This window comes from Syzygium oleosum, unplaced genomic scaffold (genome assembly GCF_021117445.2).
Source record: "Syzygium oleosum isolate NSW1041296 unplaced genomic scaffold, Sole_v2.1 Sole_v2.01, whole genome shotgun sequence".
NCBI lineage: Eukaryota > Viridiplantae > Streptophyta > Magnoliopsida > Myrtales > Myrtaceae > Syzygium > Syzygium oleosum.
This window is the reverse complement of record NW_026607485.1, coordinates 23,666,366-23,688,746: the sequence shown is the minus strand read 5'-3', so window position 1 is coordinate 23,688,746 and position 22,381 is coordinate 23,666,366. Positions and strand designations below refer to the sequence as shown.

General features: G+C 41.6%; 1 protein-coding gene and 1 pseudogene across 1 annotated transcript; both read left to right on the top strand.

The window, feature by feature from the left end:
• Positions 1-100: 100 nt before the first annotated feature.
• LOC130140812 (L-type lectin-domain containing receptor kinase IX.1-like) lies at positions 101-3,206 on the top strand. Its single transcript, XM_056321315.1, has one exon. It carries the CDS (start codon positions 1,040-1,042, stop codon positions 3,071-3,073), a length of 2,034 nt encoding a protein of 677 aa, XP_056177290.1. The 5' UTR covers positions 101-1,039; the 3' UTR covers positions 3,074-3,206.
• A 1,533-nt stretch (positions 3,207-4,739) lies between these two features.
• Positions 4,740-13,375, top strand: LOC130140823 (serine carboxypeptidase-like 20; annotated as a pseudogene).
• The last annotated feature ends 9,006 nt before the right edge of the window (positions 13,376-22,381 follow it).

Sequence of the window (22,381 nt, the reverse complement as noted above, 5' to 3'; positions counted from 1 at the left end):
GCACGCGAACCTTTTAGGTGTCACAGGGCATTGTTCATCTTTTAGTTTGAAGATATGTGCTTTTCTAGTTTCAATTGCATTGTAAACTTGAGCTTGATAACATAAAAATATCATTCATACGCTATCTTGATATAGGCATTCCGCTTTGAAGCGTTTGGCAGATTTGTCATACAGAATTCAACGGACCCGGAAGGATTCTTCATTCCTTTCATTGACTTGTTCCTTGATCTCTCATCCTCCGGGTAGTATACTCCTAATATATCTCATGCTTTCTATTATTACAGTGGATGCTCCTCAATCTTTGGTTTGTCGGGTCAATTGTATTTTAAATCTCATTGAGATGATGACAGTTTAAATTAAAATGGAGACTCCTTCCCATATTGCTACATTTGTTTCAATACAGTAAGAAGTCAATCTCAAGTACCAACTACTTGATTTTCCTCATTTAGAATATTTACTCACAGCTTATCGCTTGATTTCTTTTTGTTTGGGTACCTCGCCATCATCTGACGTCCAATGTTACTAGTATTCTATTGAGAATTAGACCAGTTTATATTTCTTCTAATAAGTCCTTCATTCTATCAATAGTAAAACTTTCCTCCAGTTTAGCATTGGTCTTATATATTTTTTCTCCTTGTTGACCAAGTAATTTCAAGATGATTGCTTGGCCGGCGGGAGCATCCTCCATTGAGTCGGTCGATAAACCAGAATAATGTGTCAACGACTCGAATTTACCGAAAGAAAGCCTCTCTATGGCTTCTAGTTAGCCGTCTTGTGTGATGTGGTTTCCAAACTATAGACTAATCTCACTGAACTTGAAATGTTCTTTTAGGTTTTGATTTGCTGTTTCATTCAAACGGGTCCAAGATGACTTAGCCCCTTCTGACTTGCTTAAATTTGCAACCATCAGCCACTGAATCTAAAGGAACTAAAGGCATAGTGTCCCTGAGAGGCTGAAGAGATCACCTCTGGCAACTTTAGAAAACCTTGCCTATTGTCAGAGGCTGAGCTTCACAGCATATCAATCTTTCGTCGCAACATGGGAAAGCTTCCACAGCCGACGGTGTTCATCTTCTTGTCCCTAATCATCCTGGCCAAAGCTTCAGCATCATCCGATTGCATTTCCTTCAACTTCACAAATTTTGACCCCAATGATGATCGTGTGCATGTGGAAGCAGATGCGACTAAGGTGAATGACACCATCCAGCTCTCTAGGAACCTGGTCGATGTGAACCTTAACCACAGCCAAGGCCGTGCAACATATTATCAACCAATGCACCTTTGGGATAAGGACTCGGGGAACATGGCGGATTTCACGAGTCAGTTTACTTTCATCATCCATTCCCGAGGTAACGCATCGTATGCCGATGGATTAACTTTCTTTCTCGCTCCCAATGGATCTCAGATGCCAGTCAGATCAGGCGGAGGGTATTTAGCCCTTGTAAATGGCACTAGATATGACCCGTCCATTGTGTTCGTTTCAGTGGAGTTTGACACGCACTACGACCATATCTCGAATCCATGGGATCCTCCATGTGAACATATTGGTATCGATAAAAACACTGTCAACTCTTCTATTTATGTCTGTGTCGACTGGTGGAAGAACAATATTGTCAATGGTCGACCCCTTCATGCTCAAATTAAGTTCGACTCAAGCACGCAGAATTTGAGCGTCCTCTTGATGGATGCTAGTAATTCGAGTTCAAGTCCTAATTCTTCCCGTCTTTCGTACCAAGTTTATTTGAACCAAACTTTGCCAGAATGGGTGACTTTCGGTTTTACTGCTAGCAGTGGAAACTTGCAAGAGATGCATAATATTAAGTCATGGCAGTTTTTTTCTAGTCTACAACTTAAAAGAAAGTCTAGGACATGGCTATGGGTAGTCCTAGGAATGAGTGGCTTGTTGTCCCTCACAGCTTTTGTGGGTTTTGCTTGGTTTCTTTGCATGTCAAAAAAGAGTGCAGAGGTAGATAATGATATGTTCCCAGCCATTGATGAAGATTTCGACAAGCTAACAGGACCGAAGAAATTTTCCTACAAGCAGTTGATGCTGGCGACGAACAATTTCACAAACGAGCGGTTACTTGGGGAAGGGGGGTTTGGACGAGTTTATGAGGGTTATCTTAGTGATTTGAAGCTGAGTGTTGCCGTCAAGAAGATAATTCCCCAATCTAAACAAGGAATCAAGGAATACGCGACTGAAGTGAAAACCAGTAGCCGACTTAGGCACAAAAACTTGGTGCAGCTCATTGGTTGGTGCCACGAGAAGAAAGAACTCCTCCTGATTTACGAGTACATGATGAATGGTAGTTTGGATTCGCATCTGTTCAAAGAGAGAAGCTTGTTGACATGGGAGGCAAGGTATAAGATCGCTCAAGACTTGGCCTCGGGGTTGTTGTACCTCCACGAAGAATGGGAAAAATGCGTGGTGCACAGGGATATAAAATGCAGCAACATCATGCTAGATTCGGAGTTTAATGCTAAGTTGGGGGACTTTGGCTTGGCAAGACTAGTCGATCGTGCTAAGGGGTCACGAACGACTATATTGGCTGGTACTATTGGCTACATCGACCCTGAATTTGTTTACTCGGGCAAGGCAAATAAGGCATCGGATGTCTATAGCTTTGGGGTGGTCCTCTTGGAGATAGTGTGCGGAAGACAGATTGTTGAGCCGAGAGCGCTAGAAGACCAAGTCCACCTTGTGGAATGGGTTCGGGATCTGTATGGAACAGAGCAGTTGCTGGATGTGGTAGACTCGAGACTAGGCGGGAATTTCGATGAGAAAGAAGCGGAGTGCTTGATCAGTGTGGGGCTTTGGTGTACTTCGCTAGACTACACTTGCCGACCATCCATGAGAGAAGTATTGAGCATTTTAGACTTCAAAGTCTCGTTGCCAATCTTCCCATTGAAGTTGCCAGGTTCAACATATCTTACACGAACACAAACCAGGATGTTTTTGGTCGCTAACGCATACGGGATCACATCTAGCAGCGAAGTAAGTGGTTACCGTACTGAAGGATCGACCTCTGTAGCTTCTCAGAAAACTCCCTCTTCAGCTTCTGATGTGGTTTGAAGTAAGTGATTTTGTACATGAACACCAAACTTGTACTCCGAATGTTCCAATACTGATAATTCTTGTTGTTTTTTTACTACTAAACCGTCATGTTTGAACCCAACTTCTGAAGTGAATTGAAGTACTTCTACCAGTTGAAATGCTATAACTATCTATTCTCTCGTGACAAGAAAACTCCGCCTTAGGTAGGTCCATCTTGATTTTACAACAGTTTAAGTTACCTGTTCCTTGAATTGATCCTTCAGTGAGTGACATGATGCACCCTTTCTCTCAAGGGCAGATGGCACCGGCTTCGACTCCATGATTAGAATTGCCAGTTTCAAGTGGCTGAGGGAGCGAGTCGATTTCAACTCGTATTTAGTTTCTGAAAATAGCTTCTCTCTGATGTCAGACCACCCGTTGGATCAATTTTGAAGAAGTTCATAACCGAGCCCCTGTATTATCCACTATCCCATTGCTTGATGCAAATGCGTTAATCCTAGACGCCTTTTTACTACCTAAGTGCAGTATATCTAATTTGTGTTGACCTTCTGATTTCAACTTAGAAGATGAAGAATATGTCGTTGCTGAGTGAACAAACGCACACCCTCTTCGGTTAAACACATGCCAGCTTCGGTTTCGTGACGATCTTAGGGTATATGTTGTTTTAAAGACTACCCAATGTGACAATCTCTCATCAAACTTAATGGCTATTAATAACTTCACCTACACAGAACTGTTTGTTTTTTTTTTTGGTACGATACCTCGTGTAAATGATCTCGATCGAACCAAATGGATTAGGTTCTTTTTTTTTTTTTTTGATGATGGAGCATGGGCAATGAGCTGTCGATCTTTCATTTTTATGATTCTAAATTTGATAAATCTCTAATGAAAGTTCAAATCGATTATAAAAGTAGAACCTGTCGAGATATGACATTATAGGTCTATATCAAATCGAATGAAATAATTTATGCTCACGCTAAATGAATGTCAAAATATGTAGTTTTTCTCCAAACATTTTCCGTATATAAAAAACAGAGAATAAATTGTCTTGGGACAATCTTAAGAAACTAATTTCTAGATCATTTTGAATCCAACAATACATCACGTTATTGGATTATGGATAGAGCATATTATGTATCATCAATGCATGGTTCTCAACAGCAGGTCCAATTTAATCTTCCGAGGAGTTATTGTATGGTCTATAAATTAAGAACCCCGTAAATCAATATTATCTCAACCATTAATTATAAGCTTTCGATTACCATCTATTCCGTGTCTCATCCTTACAAGAAACCATTCATTTCATTGCACGTTCCTGTCACAACAGTTCACAGATCAATCCGATCCCAAATGGGAAAAGTAGGATTTAACGCCCTCATCATAATTGCCAAAGCCAACAAATGCAGACAGATACTCGACACCCTCTTTTCAGAGCTTCTTTCTTTTCCTTTTGGAATCTCTCTTTGACTTCTCGTAATTGACTCCTCCTCAAGATTCCTCACACCCAAGTCGGATTCGACCCCCCAGAATCTCGAATTCCTGGAAATCAATGGCGTCTCCTGTCTTGACCTGGAATTTTATCTCTATAAATAGTCTTCATTCGTAAATATTGATCACCATTCCTGTTTTGCGAATGCTCGAAAGATCGAATCTTCATACGGGGACTGAGGACAAGGACATGTCCATGGCGAAGAGGGGACTCATCTTGTGCGGTGTGTTGGTTCTCTGGTGTTCTTGTTTCGGGGTGACTCGGTGCGCTCCCGAAAGCGCCTTGGTTACGGACCTTCCTGGATTCAATGGCTCTTTACCTTCCAAACACTATTGTGGGTATGCCTCTTTGTTGTCATGTATCGGTTGCCGCTTTATGTGATTTATTAAAGAAAATATTACTAATAATTCTTAAACATTGGCCCGACGATTAATGTCATCTATGGACAATTTTAATTCGAATGATATGGTCTTTAAACTATTCCAAAATGTTTAGTGTAGTACTTGAGACAATCATCACAAGTCCCTAAATTATTACGAAATTGTAATCCACCCTAAACTACCGCGAAATATGCAATCTAATCCTTAAAATTTCAAGCCCCTCAATTTTCCTTAATAAAGTCAAATTGGTCCTTTAGTATTATTCACAAATTTTCATAATAACACTATTACCCAGATTTACAATATCTTTTCATTTCAATCAATTTCCTAAATTAAACAACATTTAAGTATATGTTTGCTTATGATCTCTATAAAAGTGAAAGTATAACCTTATATAAAGTTATATCATATTAATATTCATACTTTCGTTTGTTTTGCGGAAAACTCAATGAAAAAGGAAAATGCATTTTCTAGAAATACTGTTAGTTTTCCTACATTTGGTGATATGTGATTGGAAATATTTTCTGGTGTTTGCATATCATTTGGAAAATGATTTCAATTTTATGATTTTATCTCAGACAAAAAAATAAAATAAATATTTTAATATTTTTTTAAAATTCGATTTATTATTATTTATTTTCTTTTTTGAAAAAACTAGAATATTTAATTATTTTTTCTCTTTTCTCTTTTCTTTTTTCTTTTCTTTCCTTTTCTTTTTCCTCCTACCTATGCTGTGACCGGGCTGGCGATCCTGACACTCGCCCGGTGATGGCCACAGGCGAGCTCGAGCGCGCCGAGATCTGGCGAGCCTTGAACTCGCGCGAGGCCAGCGAGGCCTCGTTGTGAAGTCGAGTCTCGCTAGATCCCGGCCAGCCTCGACCTCGCGCGAGGCCGATGAGCCTCAACCTCCTGCCGGCGAGCTGCCGGCCCTGCCTGTGGTCGGTCACCAGCCGTCGCCGAGGCTGGTGACCGGTGGGGGGAGGAAGAAGGAAAAAGGAAAAGAAAAGAAAAAAAGAAAAAAAAAGAAAGAAAAGAAAAGAAAAGACAAGACAAGAAAAGAAAAGACAAGACAAGAAAGAATAAAATATTAACAAAATCAAGATAAACAATTCCGGAAAGCGTTTTCACTTTCTTAGATTAGGAAATTCACTTTTCTAATTTTATACATGAAAGTTTTCCTTGACTGGAAAGTGGTTTCGGTTGACTAATTATTTTCCGCGAACCAAACGGGTGAAAGTCCGGAAAATGGATTCCGGAAAAATACTTTCCCTAAAACAAACACACCCAGTCTAAGTATATTCATAAGTATATCTAGGAACGATATTAATTTATGTATAGATTCTCTTACTTATATTATTTTAAATCTTTTTCCTAAATTTAGACGGCTAAAGTTTCTAAACTTTTGTGTTTCGTGTTTTCCTTATTAAACTCATTGAAATCTATGTATTTTCAAGCTCTACAGTTAATGATCCAAAAATAATACAAGTGACAATGTATGCCGCATTGCTGCCTCTGCTGAAAGGTGGAAATCGTTAGCTCAAGTGAAGGGACTGACCTAGCCTCCCCCCTTCCCTTAGACAACCACGAGCAAATGATTCGAAAATAAATTATTTTTACAAAAATTAACACATATATTTAAATAAATTTAATAAGGAAAACACAAATAAAAAAGCTTGAAAATTTTATAAATCTAATTTTTTTTTTGGTCTAGAAATCTAAAAAATCTAAAAAATTTGAAACGGGGTTTATTTTAATATAAGTACTACTATTTATAGATAAATTAATATCCTTACAAGATATATTTATGAAACAACTTCAACTTAAAATAGCAGGAATATCAACTTAATACAACTCTAAATCAAGTTCTACTATTACTATTATAGAGATTATAAGTTACAATAACCTTAAATGGAACTGGCGCAATATTTATAGAGACCACAGAAGGTAAAAGTATAATAAAAAATGGTATAATTTTTGTTGAGAAAATAAATACATTGAAATGAAGAAATATTAAAATCCAGGCAATAGTGTGATTTTGAAAACTTGCATCGTAAGACAGAATGATTTATTTGACTTTGTCATGGAAAGTTGTGGAATCAGATTGAATAAATTGCAAGTTAGGAACTAGATTGCACATTTTGCAATAATTTAGGAATTTGTGGTGATTTTCTCTCTTGTCTGATTAAATGAAATAAATACACCGAACATCCATGATGCGTTTGTTTCGCGGAAAATAAATGATTTAGAATACATTTTCCTAAAACTAATCGCTTGTATTATTTACGAAAATAAATGAAAATCTATGAAAATATTTAGATTGTCGATGATGAAACTATTTTTTATTGATTGACTATTTTAACTTAAACAAGAGATCATTTTTAGAAAAATATTTTCTAATTTATTCATTTTACGTGAAACAAGCGGAGTCCTAGTGAAAACTCAAGTATTATATTGAACTGATTAAAAGTTCAAAGATAATAGTCCACACGTTGGGCCAAAGTTTAGACCCTAACAATGTTGTTTTTCCTTAATTAAATGCCAGTGTCTTTGAGTATGGATCGTCAAGCCAGTAGATAAACTCTGTATTCATTGGTTCTGGTGTTTGTCACTCTTATATTGGGTCTACTCATAATGGTTGTCATACATTCGGGTTCTAGACGATGGTATGTGAAGATTGATCCGCGCCACGGGAAGCGCTTATTCTACTATTTCGGGACTTCTGAAAGAATTCCTTCGGAGGATCCGGTGGTTCTGTGGCTAAATGGAGGACCAGGATGTTCGAGCTTTAATGGTTTCGTGTATGAGCATGGTACAGACATTATGTCATCCACACTCCTGTTGACTCATTTTATCAAGATTTAACACTTCACATCGCCGCCAACCGTAGTAGAATCATTCTTCTGCCCGGGGAATCTAGACCATGAACTTCACTGGAATTTGGTTATTGCTTTGATAAGTTCATAGGTTGAAAATGGGTAAAAGTTGTGTAACTGGTGGGAGATATGATCTTTTGCACATCTCGTCGTTATATGCAGTTTCAATTTTGTGTTCACTGCATAACGCGACATGCAAGCTTTCTTTGTTTCGCAGCGAAGGTCTCTAGAGCGACATCTTGAATGAAAGATTCCCCAAAATTGTTGTCATATGAAGTTGTCAACTCAAGCAAGATTTTTAGAATGTAAGACTTGATTTTGTAAAGACTTTATCTTGACAGTGCGACGTTCTGCAGGACCATTCAATTTTGAAGCCCCAAAGATGCAGAAAAGCCAACTGCGACTGCATTTGAATCCCTACAGCTGGTCCAAGGTTGAAACCTAATCATAGATTGGTTAAAAAGGATTTTCGATATTACAGAAAGAGGATCTGAAGCAGCCGAACATAAGATCATATTCCTCTTGTCAACTATCAATGGCATGTTTTAACTAAGATTGCTTCCTCTGATTCTTGACTTCATAGGTCTCCAACATTATTTACTTGGATTCTCCTGCTGGTGTTGGATTTTCTTACTCCAAAAATTCGAGCGACTGCCAAACTGGTGACATAAAGACTGCTCGTGATTCTCATACATTTCTCCTCAAGGTACAAAAACTAAAGTTGGTCTTAAGTATGATAGTCTTTCTCTCTCTCTGCACTCTCATCAAATTGTCTTGACAACATGTTGCATTGTGAGTCAGTGGTTTGAGCTCTACCTGGAGTTCCTTCCCAACCCATTCTTCATAGCTGGAGAGTCATATGCAGGGGTCTATGTGCCAACTCTTGCGTTTGAAGTAGCAAATGGTATGCATGCTTGCACTGTTTAGTACCTGATTTAGGATCAAAATTCAACTGCAAATATAAATCCTTTGGCAGGTGTTGATGCTGGAGCTAAGCCCGTTCTCAATCTCAAGGTACATTCTCTAGGCAATCAGATTGTCAGATTTGATCAAATGCTTCTAATATAATCGAGTTTTTGTTTTTGGACAAATAATATAATTGTTTGGCAGGGTTATCTTGTTGGTAATGGAGTCACTGATGAGGAATTTGATGGCAATGCTCTTGTTCCCTTTGCGCATGGGATGGGCCTGATCTCAGATGACCTGTTTGAGGTAGAATGGAGCCTCTCTTTGCAGCTGTTTTTGCATAAATATCGAGCCTTTTCTTGTGAAGCCCCTTCTACTGCCTCAGTATTTGCTTACTCAATCTTCTTCCTAATGCGTGTGCTATTATTTCCTTGTTCATATGATTCTCGTTTTGGAGAGCTAAAGGCTAATCTTGTCCTCACGAGACTACTGACTGACCAATTGTGAGGGCAAGAACTGGCTAATGCATTGGTCATGTGATTAAATTAATCGAGCAGCAAAACTGATATTGCTATGTTGCAGGAGGTTAATATGGAATGCAAAGGGAATTACTATAAGCCGCACAGTTCTTGTGAGAGAAAACTCACAAAAGTTGATCAGGTGCGTGTGACAAGTGCCCCTTTGTCACATACTAACGAGGATAGTGGATGGTTTTGACAAAATTTCTCCTAACACTCAAGAGTTTGATCGATCCCAGGATATAGATCGTTTAAACATATATAACATCCTAGAACCATGCTACCATGGTTCATCAACATGGATGGTTACAGCTAATAATGCTAGGTTACCTGCTAGCTTTAGGCAATTCCAACATGGCCACAGCTTCTCAACAGCATCGGCCCTGTATGTATTGTAAGTCTCCTCACACTGCATCTCATTATCTTTGATTCTTTGTCCACTTTCATGAACCGTAAGTTTGCCTTGCCTAAAGTTCCTTACTTAGAAACTATTTCTCCATTAAACTCTATTGCCTCACGTCGTTTTTGTTATCTTATTGCAATTGCTTTCATTATATCAATCTGCGTCCATGCACATTGCTCGTGTTGTATTCTTGATCTATATGCTGTGCTATTTTCAGTATTTGAACATCTTTGTTATTCTTTAGTTCTTTTGGTAATTCGTCCCTTTCAGGTACAGTTGATTATTATTCCATTTATTGGTTTATGGGGCACCCTCATCTAGGGGCTACCGTTGATCGTTTTGTTTCCTCCATACCTTCTTCCCAATATTTCACTTGATCGCCTGTTCAAAATTCTGAGCTACGTACACATTTCCAGGATGATAGTGTTGCGACAGCGTGGCTGAATGATGAAGATGTTAGGAAAGCAATACATGCGGAAGAGGTGTGGCTATTCAAATATCATTAAGTACTTGCAACTTTCCTTTTCTTTTTGATTTTTTACTTAAATTGTCCTTGAACTAAGAACAGCAAAGCGTGGCGGGTGCTTGGGAATTATGCACAGGAAGAATCTCTTTTGATCATGATGCTGGAAGCATGATTTAGTACCACAAAAACCTCACTGCTAGGGGGTATCGAGCACTCATATTCAGGTAGAAAGCCACCTTACTGCAATTTAGTATCAGTGCTTTATTAGCTTACTAAAAGATGCTTAGCTTACTAAAAGATGCATACTTACAAGCTTTTGTATTAGAATGGTTATCTTGCAAACAGTCGTCATGTTTATTACGGTCTCGGATAGTGGAGATATGGTCAAAAAATATGTAGGCAAGAGACATAAATTACTCTGGCAAGATGACTTGACTCGACCTTCTTGTGCTGTTGATGTGTCCCTCCTCACCAACTCGAAAGGTTGGATTTCAAGGGGCATCCTTTTATCACGTTTGGTCTAACAAGGCCCCCAAATCCACCCGGGGTCAAGCCTCTGGTAGGAGTATTTGCGTAAGTTGACATCCTCTCTCCAACTGCCAAGTTCGCTCCTCCTCTTTGTACTTGTATGATGCTTTTCTGCCTGGCGGGCCTCTTTGTTCTTTGTGCCTGTATGTGATGAAAGATGGACACACTGATGAGTAGAGATATAAGAAAAGCTAGATCGCGAAGAAATAAATGCTAGGTCTAAGCCAAAGCAAATATTCGAAATGCAGACACACTGATTAAGAGGAAAGTACAGATAAATTGTACTATATTAATGGCGCGTTTGGCAACCGGCCAAACAATAGCGCCAAACAATAACTATTCCGGCCAAACAATAACTATTTAAATTGTACTATATTAATGGTGCGTTTGGCAACAGGCCAAACAATAGCGCCAAACAATAACTATTCCGGCCAAAAAATAACTATTTCTTTCTTCTTCTTCTTGATCTGCCGGATCTGGTGAAGGTGGCAGTGAGTAGGGGTGTTAAAACCAAACAATATACCCGAACCGGAACACGAACCGACCCGACCCGATCCGAAGTTTTGGGTATTTTCAGGTCGGGTCAACTTCATGTTCGAGTATTAGCTAAGCAAGTGGGTATCTCAATGGTTTCGGTTCGATTCGTGTTTAGAACACGAACCGAACCGAAACACATATATTTTTATTTTTTTATTTTTAGAACCGAAACACATTTCACTTTGTAGCACTGTCGTTCAACTTCGTCCTCCTCTAGAACGTGAAATCGCCCGCCGTCGTCAACTTCGTCCTCCTCGGCGACTCTACCTCCGTCCTCCTCATCTACTCTGCCGCCGTCATCCGGTCCAAAGAGCTCACGAGTCACCATAGTCCGTCTCGAAGTGGTGTCACTAGATCAACGATTCAACCGGCAAAATTTCAAGTCTTCATCTGCATTTGTGTCTTTGGTAGATAACTTGATAAGTTCATCAAGCAAAGATGCATACTTGCATCAAATCTGATAACTTTCAAGCAAATGACAGGACAGCACGATGTGATTCCCGGGCAAATCCATGACAGAATCGGTAAAAAGCATGGTTTCGGAGCATCCTGACCCGCATTAAGCAGAAACCGAAACGTGAGAACGGAGATGAGAGGCAACCATAATCCCCGAATTCAGAGGCAATCGAGGGCGATGAAAACCGGGGATACATGGGAAGCGTCAATTTAGATAAAACAAACAATAAGCACTAACCATCGAATCAATTGTAACATCGTCAAATATTAGATTGAATCCAAAAAGACCCGAAACCCGACCCGGCCCGACCCGGTTTTGCGTTTCAGGTCATGTTTGGTTTGGGTCAAGAGTCCATATATCTTTTATGATTCAGATCGAGTTGGGTAGCGTGGAGACTAGACCCAACCCAACCCATTGACACCCCTGGGTGTAACTTAACCTTAATTTATAATAAAAATCTAAAATACGAATCCGAACCGACCCGACCTGACCCGAACCCACCCGATCATGCGGCTATATCATGTTCGGGTCTTGTTTCGGGTCGGGCCAAGCACACATATTCATTGTTTCGGGTCAGGTTGGGTATCATGAAAACCCGACCCGATTCGACCCATTGACACCCCTAGCAGCGAGGATCTGGCGAGGGCGGTACTCGCTGGATCCACGAGCCGCCCTCGCCGGAGTCGGCGAGGGTGGCCCTTGACTGTGGCCGGCGATGGTCGCGACGCCCTCATCGGCCCTGGCCTGTGGCCGGTCGTCGGCGCCGGCGACTTGGCCATGGCCAAGGAAGGGGAAGAAGAAGAAAAAAAAACGAAAGAAATATTAAAAAATTCAAAATATTATTAATAAAAAGAAATTTTGTACAGTTACCAAACGCATTTCTATTCTTTTCCAAGAATATAAATTTTGGGTAGTTACCAATCACTTTCAAATGCTTAGAAATTGTTCCCAGGCATGGAATAAAAAAGAATCATTTCTGAACAGAAATTGTTTCCCGGAACAGAATGATTGCCAAACGCACCCTAAGTACATGTGAGAGTAACAAGAAAACTCCTCTAACTGCTTTAGATTAATTTCTTTTACATAGGTGAATCCGTCTCCAATTCCTGGTCCTGTTTCATCCCCTACCTCGTGGACATATTTGCATGTTGCTGCAGATGTATCACTGAACTTCTGGCCAATTTCATGTTATTAATTACACGAAACGATAAAAATTTCTCTTCTTCAGCTACTGATGGGATTTGCAAATATTTTGCTTGTGGCAGTGGTGATCATGATACGTGCGTTCCCTACACCAGTGGCGATTGTCTTTGGGGTATAAAATCGTGTAGAGTGGCGGCCTTGGTGGACTTTTAATGAAGAAGTTGCCGGGTATTTTAGCATGCACTACACTGTCTGAAGAATTTACTTCATAGAGATATACAAGGGGAGAAGTTCCGCTTAATCCTTTTCACGATATTCCCTCCGAGCACATAGCAATATTGAGCCATTGTTATGAACTCGGTTGTGATTTTGGTATTAATTTAGCTGCAGGTACACTCAAGGATATGAAAACAACCTCACCTTCTTAACCATCAAGGTCTGATAAATGTGCTTTGCGTATGCATTCTCTTGCGGTATGTTAATAAGCTGTAGGGGTATTCGGCTTACTTGTATTTCTTCCGGTTTTCCTTTCGTCGGTGCAGGGAGCTGGACACACGGTCCCGGAATACAAACCTGTAGAGGCACTGTATTTCTACACCCTTTTTCTAGCAGGAAAATAGATATGATAGAAACGAAGGGTGCTTTACAGGGCCCGTAATTGCAGAATAGAGAGTGGAGGGAGAGAGTTCAGAGAAATACTTCTTTCATCTTGTGCTGTATCTCCTTTCGCTGGATGTGAAATTTCGAGGACTTTGAAAATTCGACCAATATAAAGGTGTAACCAGAACATAAATTGTTATACAGAGGTAGAACAAGCGCGATTCCTCGATTACACTGCTGCACCGTGAGAGGAATGTCCCGACGTCAAAATGTTCTGACTGTTGTTCCCCGCGAAGCGCCCTGATCTTTCTAGTCATGAAAGTATTGACTGGACCTGAAACAGAACCGGTCTCGAATGTAGCGACGCGTGCCACTGCGCTTGCGTTGTTACATTCAGTGAGCTAAATATGAAGTAGATTCGTACAATGTGATGTTCAAAATGGACGGTCACTCGTGCTAGTTGATAATTCAATCGGACAGAGGTTGGTAAATCACTCTGATTTAGGTTAGTAATGTCGTATAAGAGTTAATTTTTCACGTGATGGTAAGTTATGTGAATAAAATGTGGTAAGTTAGTATAAAAATCACCAATTTTCAAACTACAAAAGAGAAAGTCGATAACTTTGTAAAAGTGTTGGTATCTAACAACAAGCCACCCGAATAAAATCAGAACTTATTTTTTATACCGACAGTTTCTGACACTAACCAACACTTATTTACATTTACTAATATGAAAAAGCATTCAAATTTTTGGACACAGAACATTAGAAATTCTGCATACACGGTGTCATTCATTTCGCAACAAACCAAAACCAAATGGTAAGAGTATTACCCAAGACTCATTTTAATACTTCAATCCAAGCGAATTGCACCGTGAGATCCATGTAGGTCCTTTGGGACTAATGAGCTAGATATTGACCAATTAATTAGCGAAAAAAGGGGACTAGTGCCGAATTTTTTTTATCAAGAATGCTCGGCGACGCACAGTTCCTATGAGGTTCACAGTTCCCATGAAAGAAGATGATGGATACCAGAAGTCCTCCTGCAGAAAACATCTCGTGGTAATTTTGTTTAGGTATAGAGCGCGTCGATTCCAACTTATTGATTAATTCAGGGAAAGCTATGGTACATAATGCAAACTTATCTCGAAACAAATCATCGAAAACCTCATATGGGTACTCGATCATGCTCTTAACTTCGATGTGTTGCTTTGACTGAATGCACAATGGATGCAGATTACATCAGCAAGAAAAGCTTCTTCTTGTGACCTCGTCTCACGTTTAGTCAACCAGTCATGTGAACTTTCTTCACTTGCCACATGAAATCTTGGCCTAGTGGCCACGCAACAGTTAGATACAAGGTCGTCTTTCGAATCCAAAAGAAAATTAATGCAAGATTAAGCTGTCTAGCGCGTGGGGATCTCTCAGGATCTGTGCTTCTTAAATGAGAACGCGATTCGAATTCGTTCATCGGGGTGTGTTTTGTCGAAAGCTTCGACTCGGACAGCACCATTTCTCCCTTCCTTTCTGGGTATGACAAGGTGAGAAAGAAAGGTGGTTAAAAGTAGTTGCATTGCTGAGTGAATCTAATCTGCGCTTACCTTCTCATTTGACCTGAGAAGATTAAGAAACATATGTTGTGGCTGACTGACTAAACGCACGCTCTCTTTGGTCAACACACGCCGGCTTCGGTTTCCTGGCAATCGTAGGGTATATTTCCTAATGACTTGCGGCGAAGCATGGGCGACGTACCGTCGATTCTTCACTTTTTTTTTTTGATAATCGAGGTGTCCGCGCGGCCGGCGAGCTAGGGCTCAAACCAGTGGTGATGCCCGACTAGTCCTCGAGGGGGGCTAGCGCAGCATCCCACCGCCACGACTCCCCACTTAAATCACCGATGGGCGAGTTTGAACCCAGGACCTCTCGTGAAAGGAACTGAGCGCAAATCAATGCGGCCACCGATGGGTGGGTCGATTCTTCACTTTTATACTTCCAAATTTGGTAATCTCTAATTAGAGGTCAACTCGATGATAAAAAGCAAAAAACCAACCAAGATACGACATTGCAGGTCAATATCGAATTGAATGAAACAACTCATGCCGCCTTTTATACCATGCATATTTATGTTCCTAGCACAATATAAATCCTAACATGTAGTGTTTATAAAAAAAAACAATAGTAGACTGCCTTCAAAGAATCCTAGGAAACTAATTGCTAGATCCTTTTCAATCCAACGATGAATCTTGTGATGGGAATTATGAACAGGCTGCATTTGTTACGGATTGGAGGTTTTCAAGACTCAATAGGCCGAAGAGGAGGCCAAGATGATCGAGCAAGGTCTAATATTCTAGGTTAATATGGAAAATGTATGTTTTTTTTTTTTAAAATTGTAATTAATTTGTAGGTCATAGAGATGGAGATTGGATTTTTACTGTATCAATGGGAGATCTACGGTAATAATTAGAGGGGCTCAGGTATATATAGGAAGACCCTCCTCTCATTTGTATTGGCCAGCAAGTCCAACACACTGAGAAGCAATAGAAATATTCTCTCCCAAACACTTCTCTCTCCTCCGCTAGTTCAAGGGGTGAACGAATCAAATAGGTCTGCGACACATTAGGTATTATCGGTGACTCAATAACTTGTGTACCTTAATTGGCGAGAAATAAGAGAATGTATTTGGGATATGAAATGTTCTATACTATTTTATATTGTTTGAAACGAATGTATAACAAAATATATTTATTTTCTCCCATGTTAATGGACCCAACGAGTTCGGATACATTATCTTTTGAGAAGTTATTGCATGGTCTACAAATCGGGATCTTCTAGAACAAAATTATTTGAATCATTAATTATGTGACTATATTGTAAAATCCATATGTTCAATGGTTTCGACGGACTTGACTTTGCCCATACGATATCTAATCATGCAATCTTTCCTCTGATATTAGTTTCTCTTACAAGAAATCTTGTGTGAGTCACAGCTCCCAGATCACTCGGATTCCAAACAGAAAAAAGAATTTGGCGTCCTCATCATAGTTGTGGCAAGCCAACAAATGCACACAGACACCTTGACCAAAAAAAAAAAAAAAACAAATGCACACAGACACTCTAACTCTCTCTGAAGATAGCTCTTTTTCATCTTTGGGCAATCAGTCTCTCCCCTTGGCTTCTGGTAAGTAATGCACTCCTTCCTTTTCCAGGTTCCTCACACCCAAATTGGATTTGACCCACGAATCCCGGCCTGAAATTTGACACAGCCACACAGATGGCAATAGGAGTCTGATAAAGATTTCTACAGGATTTCCATTCGGGTCCAATGAAAGTCAAGAAACTCAGGTAGGATCATTTCGAAGAAATGGTTTTTTTATCCTTAACCACTCAGCCCCGGAAAGGGAATAAAACTTGAGGCGGCATATGCAGTTGTCAGTTTTTTTTTTTTTGGTAAGGTAAGTAGTATATTAACTTTTCAACACGCAATTTACAAGAGGAGTTGCCGAACACAAAAACCTCGTACTTGAGGCAACACAAAAGTGTCATAACAGGTGTAAAGGTGTAACGGCTAAATGAAGCAAACAAGCACCAAGTGCGCAGCACTAACTATAGCAAAAACAGCGGCCAAAGATTAAACAACAAAAGGACAATAGCACTGAAAGTCACTGAAAGATAGAGGCCAGGATGCCCCACTTGACTTGAAGTCTTTCGTTACACGGTGTGTCAACATCAGGCTCAAGGGAAATAGCCACATCTTTTACAGTCTTGGCCAGATGGGCACGAAGTGGGGGCAAGTAGGGTATACGATCCCTAAAAAGGATATTATTTCGTTCAGTCCAAATGCAGTGGCACATCACCCCAAAGGAGGCACGAGCAATACGTTGATGGAAGGTCTGTCTGTCACGCCCCGAAAACCTCGTCGAGCCCGCGACATCCCGCTTCAGGTCGAACGGTTGCGACGTCCCAGGTTATTGCCGACCTCAACTAAACATCAGAGATTTAATCGCGCAAACGGAAACCATAAAACACCCGGACAAACTTAAACTGGGGAGAATTGGGAGAATATACATTTCCATTTCTTGTTCAACTTGTTCCACCATATATACAATAAAACAAACCTCTGACTACCAGTGCACACTTTACTAAAACTACCAAAATCAAAAAGGAGTCGATGACCTGGCGTTCAACCTCAAAAATGGTTCTCATCCAAGGCAAGCTTTCCCACTTCTACAAACACGGTCGTCATGTGTCTTATCCAGGTCATCCCGTCACCCATCGGAAACTCAGCTACCTCATACTCCGTATGCACTGGTACTCCAAAACGTACTGGTGGCAGTGGTGGAGGGTTCATCGCTCAGGTCGGGGTTTTGAAAATTGTCGGTTGAAACAACCGTGAGAACACTTCTCAGTAAGTTCACCCCTAAACCCCACCTAGGCTATCACGTACCTCCAGACAATTACAAAGCACATTCACACGCGTCAAATCTTCAAACAACAGGCATATTACACACAATCACACGCATATACAATTTCCCACGTCGTGCGTTCCTTTCGTTCTCATCATCACTTTCCACATTCCTTGCCAGTGACCCGCGTAAACGTACACGCCTCAGGTGCACTGCGACCACTAATCACTTTCCACATCACTCGCCAGTGACCTGCGTTGAAGTACACGCCTCAGGCACACTGCGATCATTCACCTCATCCGGCCCGCGTACCCGTTCACGCCTCAGGCCCCAATCGCGACCTGAGCATCACACGCCCCAGGCCCGATCGCAACTCAGCCCGCGCCAAATGCGACATGCCTACATGATGGAAACCCGAGCTTAAGATGCCTCGGTCCAATCCCGGTCTCACCCGAGCTAATCATGCCTCGGATCGATTCTCATACTTGCTTTTTCAAGCCTCAGCCTGTGCCAAATGCAACAGACCTACGTGATCGCTGCCCGAGTTTACGATACCCGGCTCGATCCCATTCTCGTACTATCACACCTTCGCATACTTTCCCACAATCACTTGTCACACCACAACTTCTCCTTACTCATGCACATACTCGATATGCATTTATCACACGCAACTGGCCCTTCACACGTGGCCCGCACACGCATTATTTTACACGTAGCTCATGCACATTCAGCATAGGACATGGCAATACCAATAATTAATTTAATCTAACTCACTTGTGCACCCAACAAGCATATACAGTCACCCAATTGCCCAACAACATACTCAATTTAATCACCACAATTTATTTATAATTTAGATATACATCCAACACGTAAATTCTCATTTTTCTCCCACCAAACGGCGTCGGATTAATTCCGATCCTTCACGGAACTTTCTCGCCATAAAATACCGGATCTAAAAACCCAACTTGCGTCCCGATCGGCCCATCACGGCCCCATGAACAGTAGATCACAGCCACTGTTATTTTTTAATTTCCAATAATTAATGCCCGAATTAAATCCCAAGGCCCGCCATAAAATTTCCACTACCAATTCATACAATTCCGCACCTAACTTTATACAGATTTCGCCCAAAATCGCCCGTCGATACCTGAAGTCCTAAATTGGGTTTAGAGTGCGACTTACCCGCGTTCTAGACTTTCGCGGCTAGAACGGAAAGCGGCGGCCCTTAATCGGGAACGGCGGCGACGACGGTGAAGCTCGGCAATGGCGATCGGCTCGCGGCGGCGGTCCGGCTCTCTGGTTGTGGCTCACGGCCACTTGAAAGAGAGAGGAAAAGAGAGAGAAACGGTGGCTGGTGGTGGCGATTTGGGGCTGGTACGGCGGCGAGCGGCGGCTAGAGGGCGGTCCGGGCGTGCGGCGGCAAGGCGGTGCCGCCGGCGTGGAGGAGGAATCGGCCAAGGGAGCTCACGGCAAGGGGGGGGGGAGTTTTCACGGCAAAGGAAGAAGGAGAATGGGGAGAAGAAGAGGTGTTCTTGACCTAAATAGTAAACTTGGACCAAATGCGAAAATGACCAAAACGCCCTTTACTCATATTTTTAATCCGACGGTCCCGATTCGATCTTATCTTGATCCGACGGCCGAGATCGATTCTTGCACAAAAATATCCAAGGGTAAAATTGTCCAATCAAAATTTTAGGGCAAAATTACCAAAAGGCCCTTTACCCTTAAAGCTTGTCCTTTAATAAATTCTAGGGGTATTTTGGTCACTTTCTCCGTTTCTTGTCCAAATCGAATTTTTCCGAAGGAATTAAGCGCACAAAAAATTCGCACGTGTCACGTGCAACGTCGTCCTAACGTTCCGTCGTGACTTCCTAATTTTCCGGTGTCCAATTTGGGCAAAATTTCAATAATTAAATTTTATTAAACGCAGCTCGAGCGTTTCTCGAGCTAACGGGCGGCTTGCTGGGGAAATTCGCAGAATCGACTCATGACTGATACTGAATCGAGTCACGTGCAAGTCCGTTCGGTGCGTGACGACCTCCGTTGTCATTAAAATCGCGAAGATCAATCACTTGATCCAAGGGGTACGATCGTTCGGTATAATTTCAGAATCATTCGTCAAGTCGTTTCGTGGTCCAACGGAATCACCCACGATCCACTACAAGGACAGTGGCGAACTGACCCCTAACTATCCTTGGATCGGCCAACAGTGGCTCAAAATATCACTTCCGCGATTTAATGGTCGAAGTCCATTCACGGTCGAATTTTCTTTAGTTGCGCGAATTTAATTCCCCTTTTAGCCTTTCCCTAATGGTTAGCATTCCCAGGAATGATCAGTTCCGGGCGAGAATTTACTGCGAGCACATCTCATAAAACTCAGTTATTCAATAAATTCCAATTGGTGGAATTTCGGAATGTCACAATCTTCCCCTCTTATGAAATTTCGTCCTCGAAATTTTCAATCTCACTACTACTCAAAATTTACAATTATTACTGCTACTCAAACAACTGGGGGTACTGACGTTGCATCATTTCTTCGCTTTCCCAGGTTGCGCCTTCAGTCCTGTGGTGCTCCCAGATAACTTTTACCATCGGGATCGTCTTATTTCTCAGAACCGGTTCTTTCCGATCTTCAATCCTGACCGGTCTCTTGACATACGATACCTTATCATCCACTTCTATCTCTTCATAATTCAACACATGCGTCGGATCCGGTTCGTACTTCCTCAACATCGATACGTGGAACACATTATGCACCTGTGACATGTTTGGCGGTAACGCAAGGCGATACGCCAAATCTCCAATCCTTTCCAACACTTTGAAGGGTCCCACATACCTTGGAGTCAACTTCCCTTTCTTACCAAACCGGGACAATCCTCGCATGGGCGACACTTTTAGAAATACGTGATCCCCTACCAGAAACTCCAAAGGTCTTCGCCTTTTGTCTGCATAACTTTTCTGACGGCTCTGCGCTGTCCTCAGCCTTTCACGAATGATCTTAACTTCTTCAATCGACTGCTCAACCAACTCCGGCCCTGTTATAGCTCTTTCTCCCACTTCATCCCAACACACGGGTGTTCTACAAGCATGGCCATATAGCGCTTCAAAGGGCGCCATTCCAATGCTCTGCTGGAAGCTGTTATTGTAAGCAAACTCCACTAAAGGCAGTTACTCTTCCCATTTACCTTGAAAATCCAGCACACATGCCCTGAGCATATCCTCTAGCATCTGAATCGTCCTCTCAGACTGGCCATCCGTCTAAGGATGGTAAGCTGTACTGACCTGTAACTTAGATCCTAACGCCGTCTGCAAACTTTTCCAAAAATTGACGGTAAACCTAGGATCACGATCTGATGTTATAGACACTGGTACCCCATGCAGGCGAACTATCTGCTGCACGTACAACTCTGCATACCATTCTAACGCGAAATCCTTTCGCACTGCCAAAAAGTGTGCCGACTTAGTTAATCTGTCGACAATCACCCAAATAGTGTCATGACCTCTTTGACTTCTCGGCAATCCCGACACAAAATCCATGGTTATATGCTCTCATTTCCACTCTGGGATTTCCAACTATCGCAACAATCCTCCAGGCTTGCAATGTTGCGCTTTCACCTGCTGACACGTCAGGCACTTAGCCACGTGCTTAGCTATATCCGACTTCATACCATTCCACCAATAAAATTGTCTCAAATTCCTGTACATTTTGGTACTGCCTGGGTGGATACTGTACTGACTACGATGCGCTTCTGACAAAATTTCTTCCTTAACTCCCGCATCGTCTGGCACGCATAACCTCCCACGAAATTTCAATACACCGTCCTCGGATACCTGAAAATCCGGTTTTCTTTTAATGGCATCCATCCCCATAACCTTTTATATCTCTGGGTCCGTAGACTGCAAGACTTTAACTTTAGCCTGGATTTTCGGTTCAATCCTTAACGTCGCTAACGGGCTTGAGACTCGACTTACTTCCAACTTGAACTCGGAATCTCGCACATTCTCCAACAGAATCCACTCCTTGACCATCAAATGCGCGATGCTTGATTTCCGGCTTAACGCATCCGCTACCCGGTTTGCCTTTTCGGGGTGATATAGAATATCGCAATCATAGTCTTTTAACAATTCCATCCAACGTTGCTGCCTCATATTCAACTCTTTCTGCGAAAATAAGTACTTGAGGCTTTGGTGGTCCGTATAAATCTGAAATCTTTCTCCGCATAAATAATGTCGCCAAATTTTCAAGGCGAACACTATTGCGGCTAATTCTAAGTCGTGCGTCGGATAATTCAATTCATGTGGCCTCAACTGCCTGGATGCATATGCTACCACTCGCCCATGTTGCATCAACACACACCCTAATCCTTTCAACGACGCGTCACTATATATTTCATATCCCCCCGGTCCTGATGAAATCATCAACACTGGTGCCGTTGTCAACCTCCGCTTCAACTCCTGAAAACTTCCTTCACACTGTCCATTCAAATCTATTCTCCTTCTTCAATAATTGAGTCAACGGCATTGCTATTGCCGAAAATCCTTCCACAAAGCGACGGTAATATCCAGCCAGACCCAGAAAACTCCGAACTTCTGTTACCGTTGTTGGTCTAGGCCACTTTGT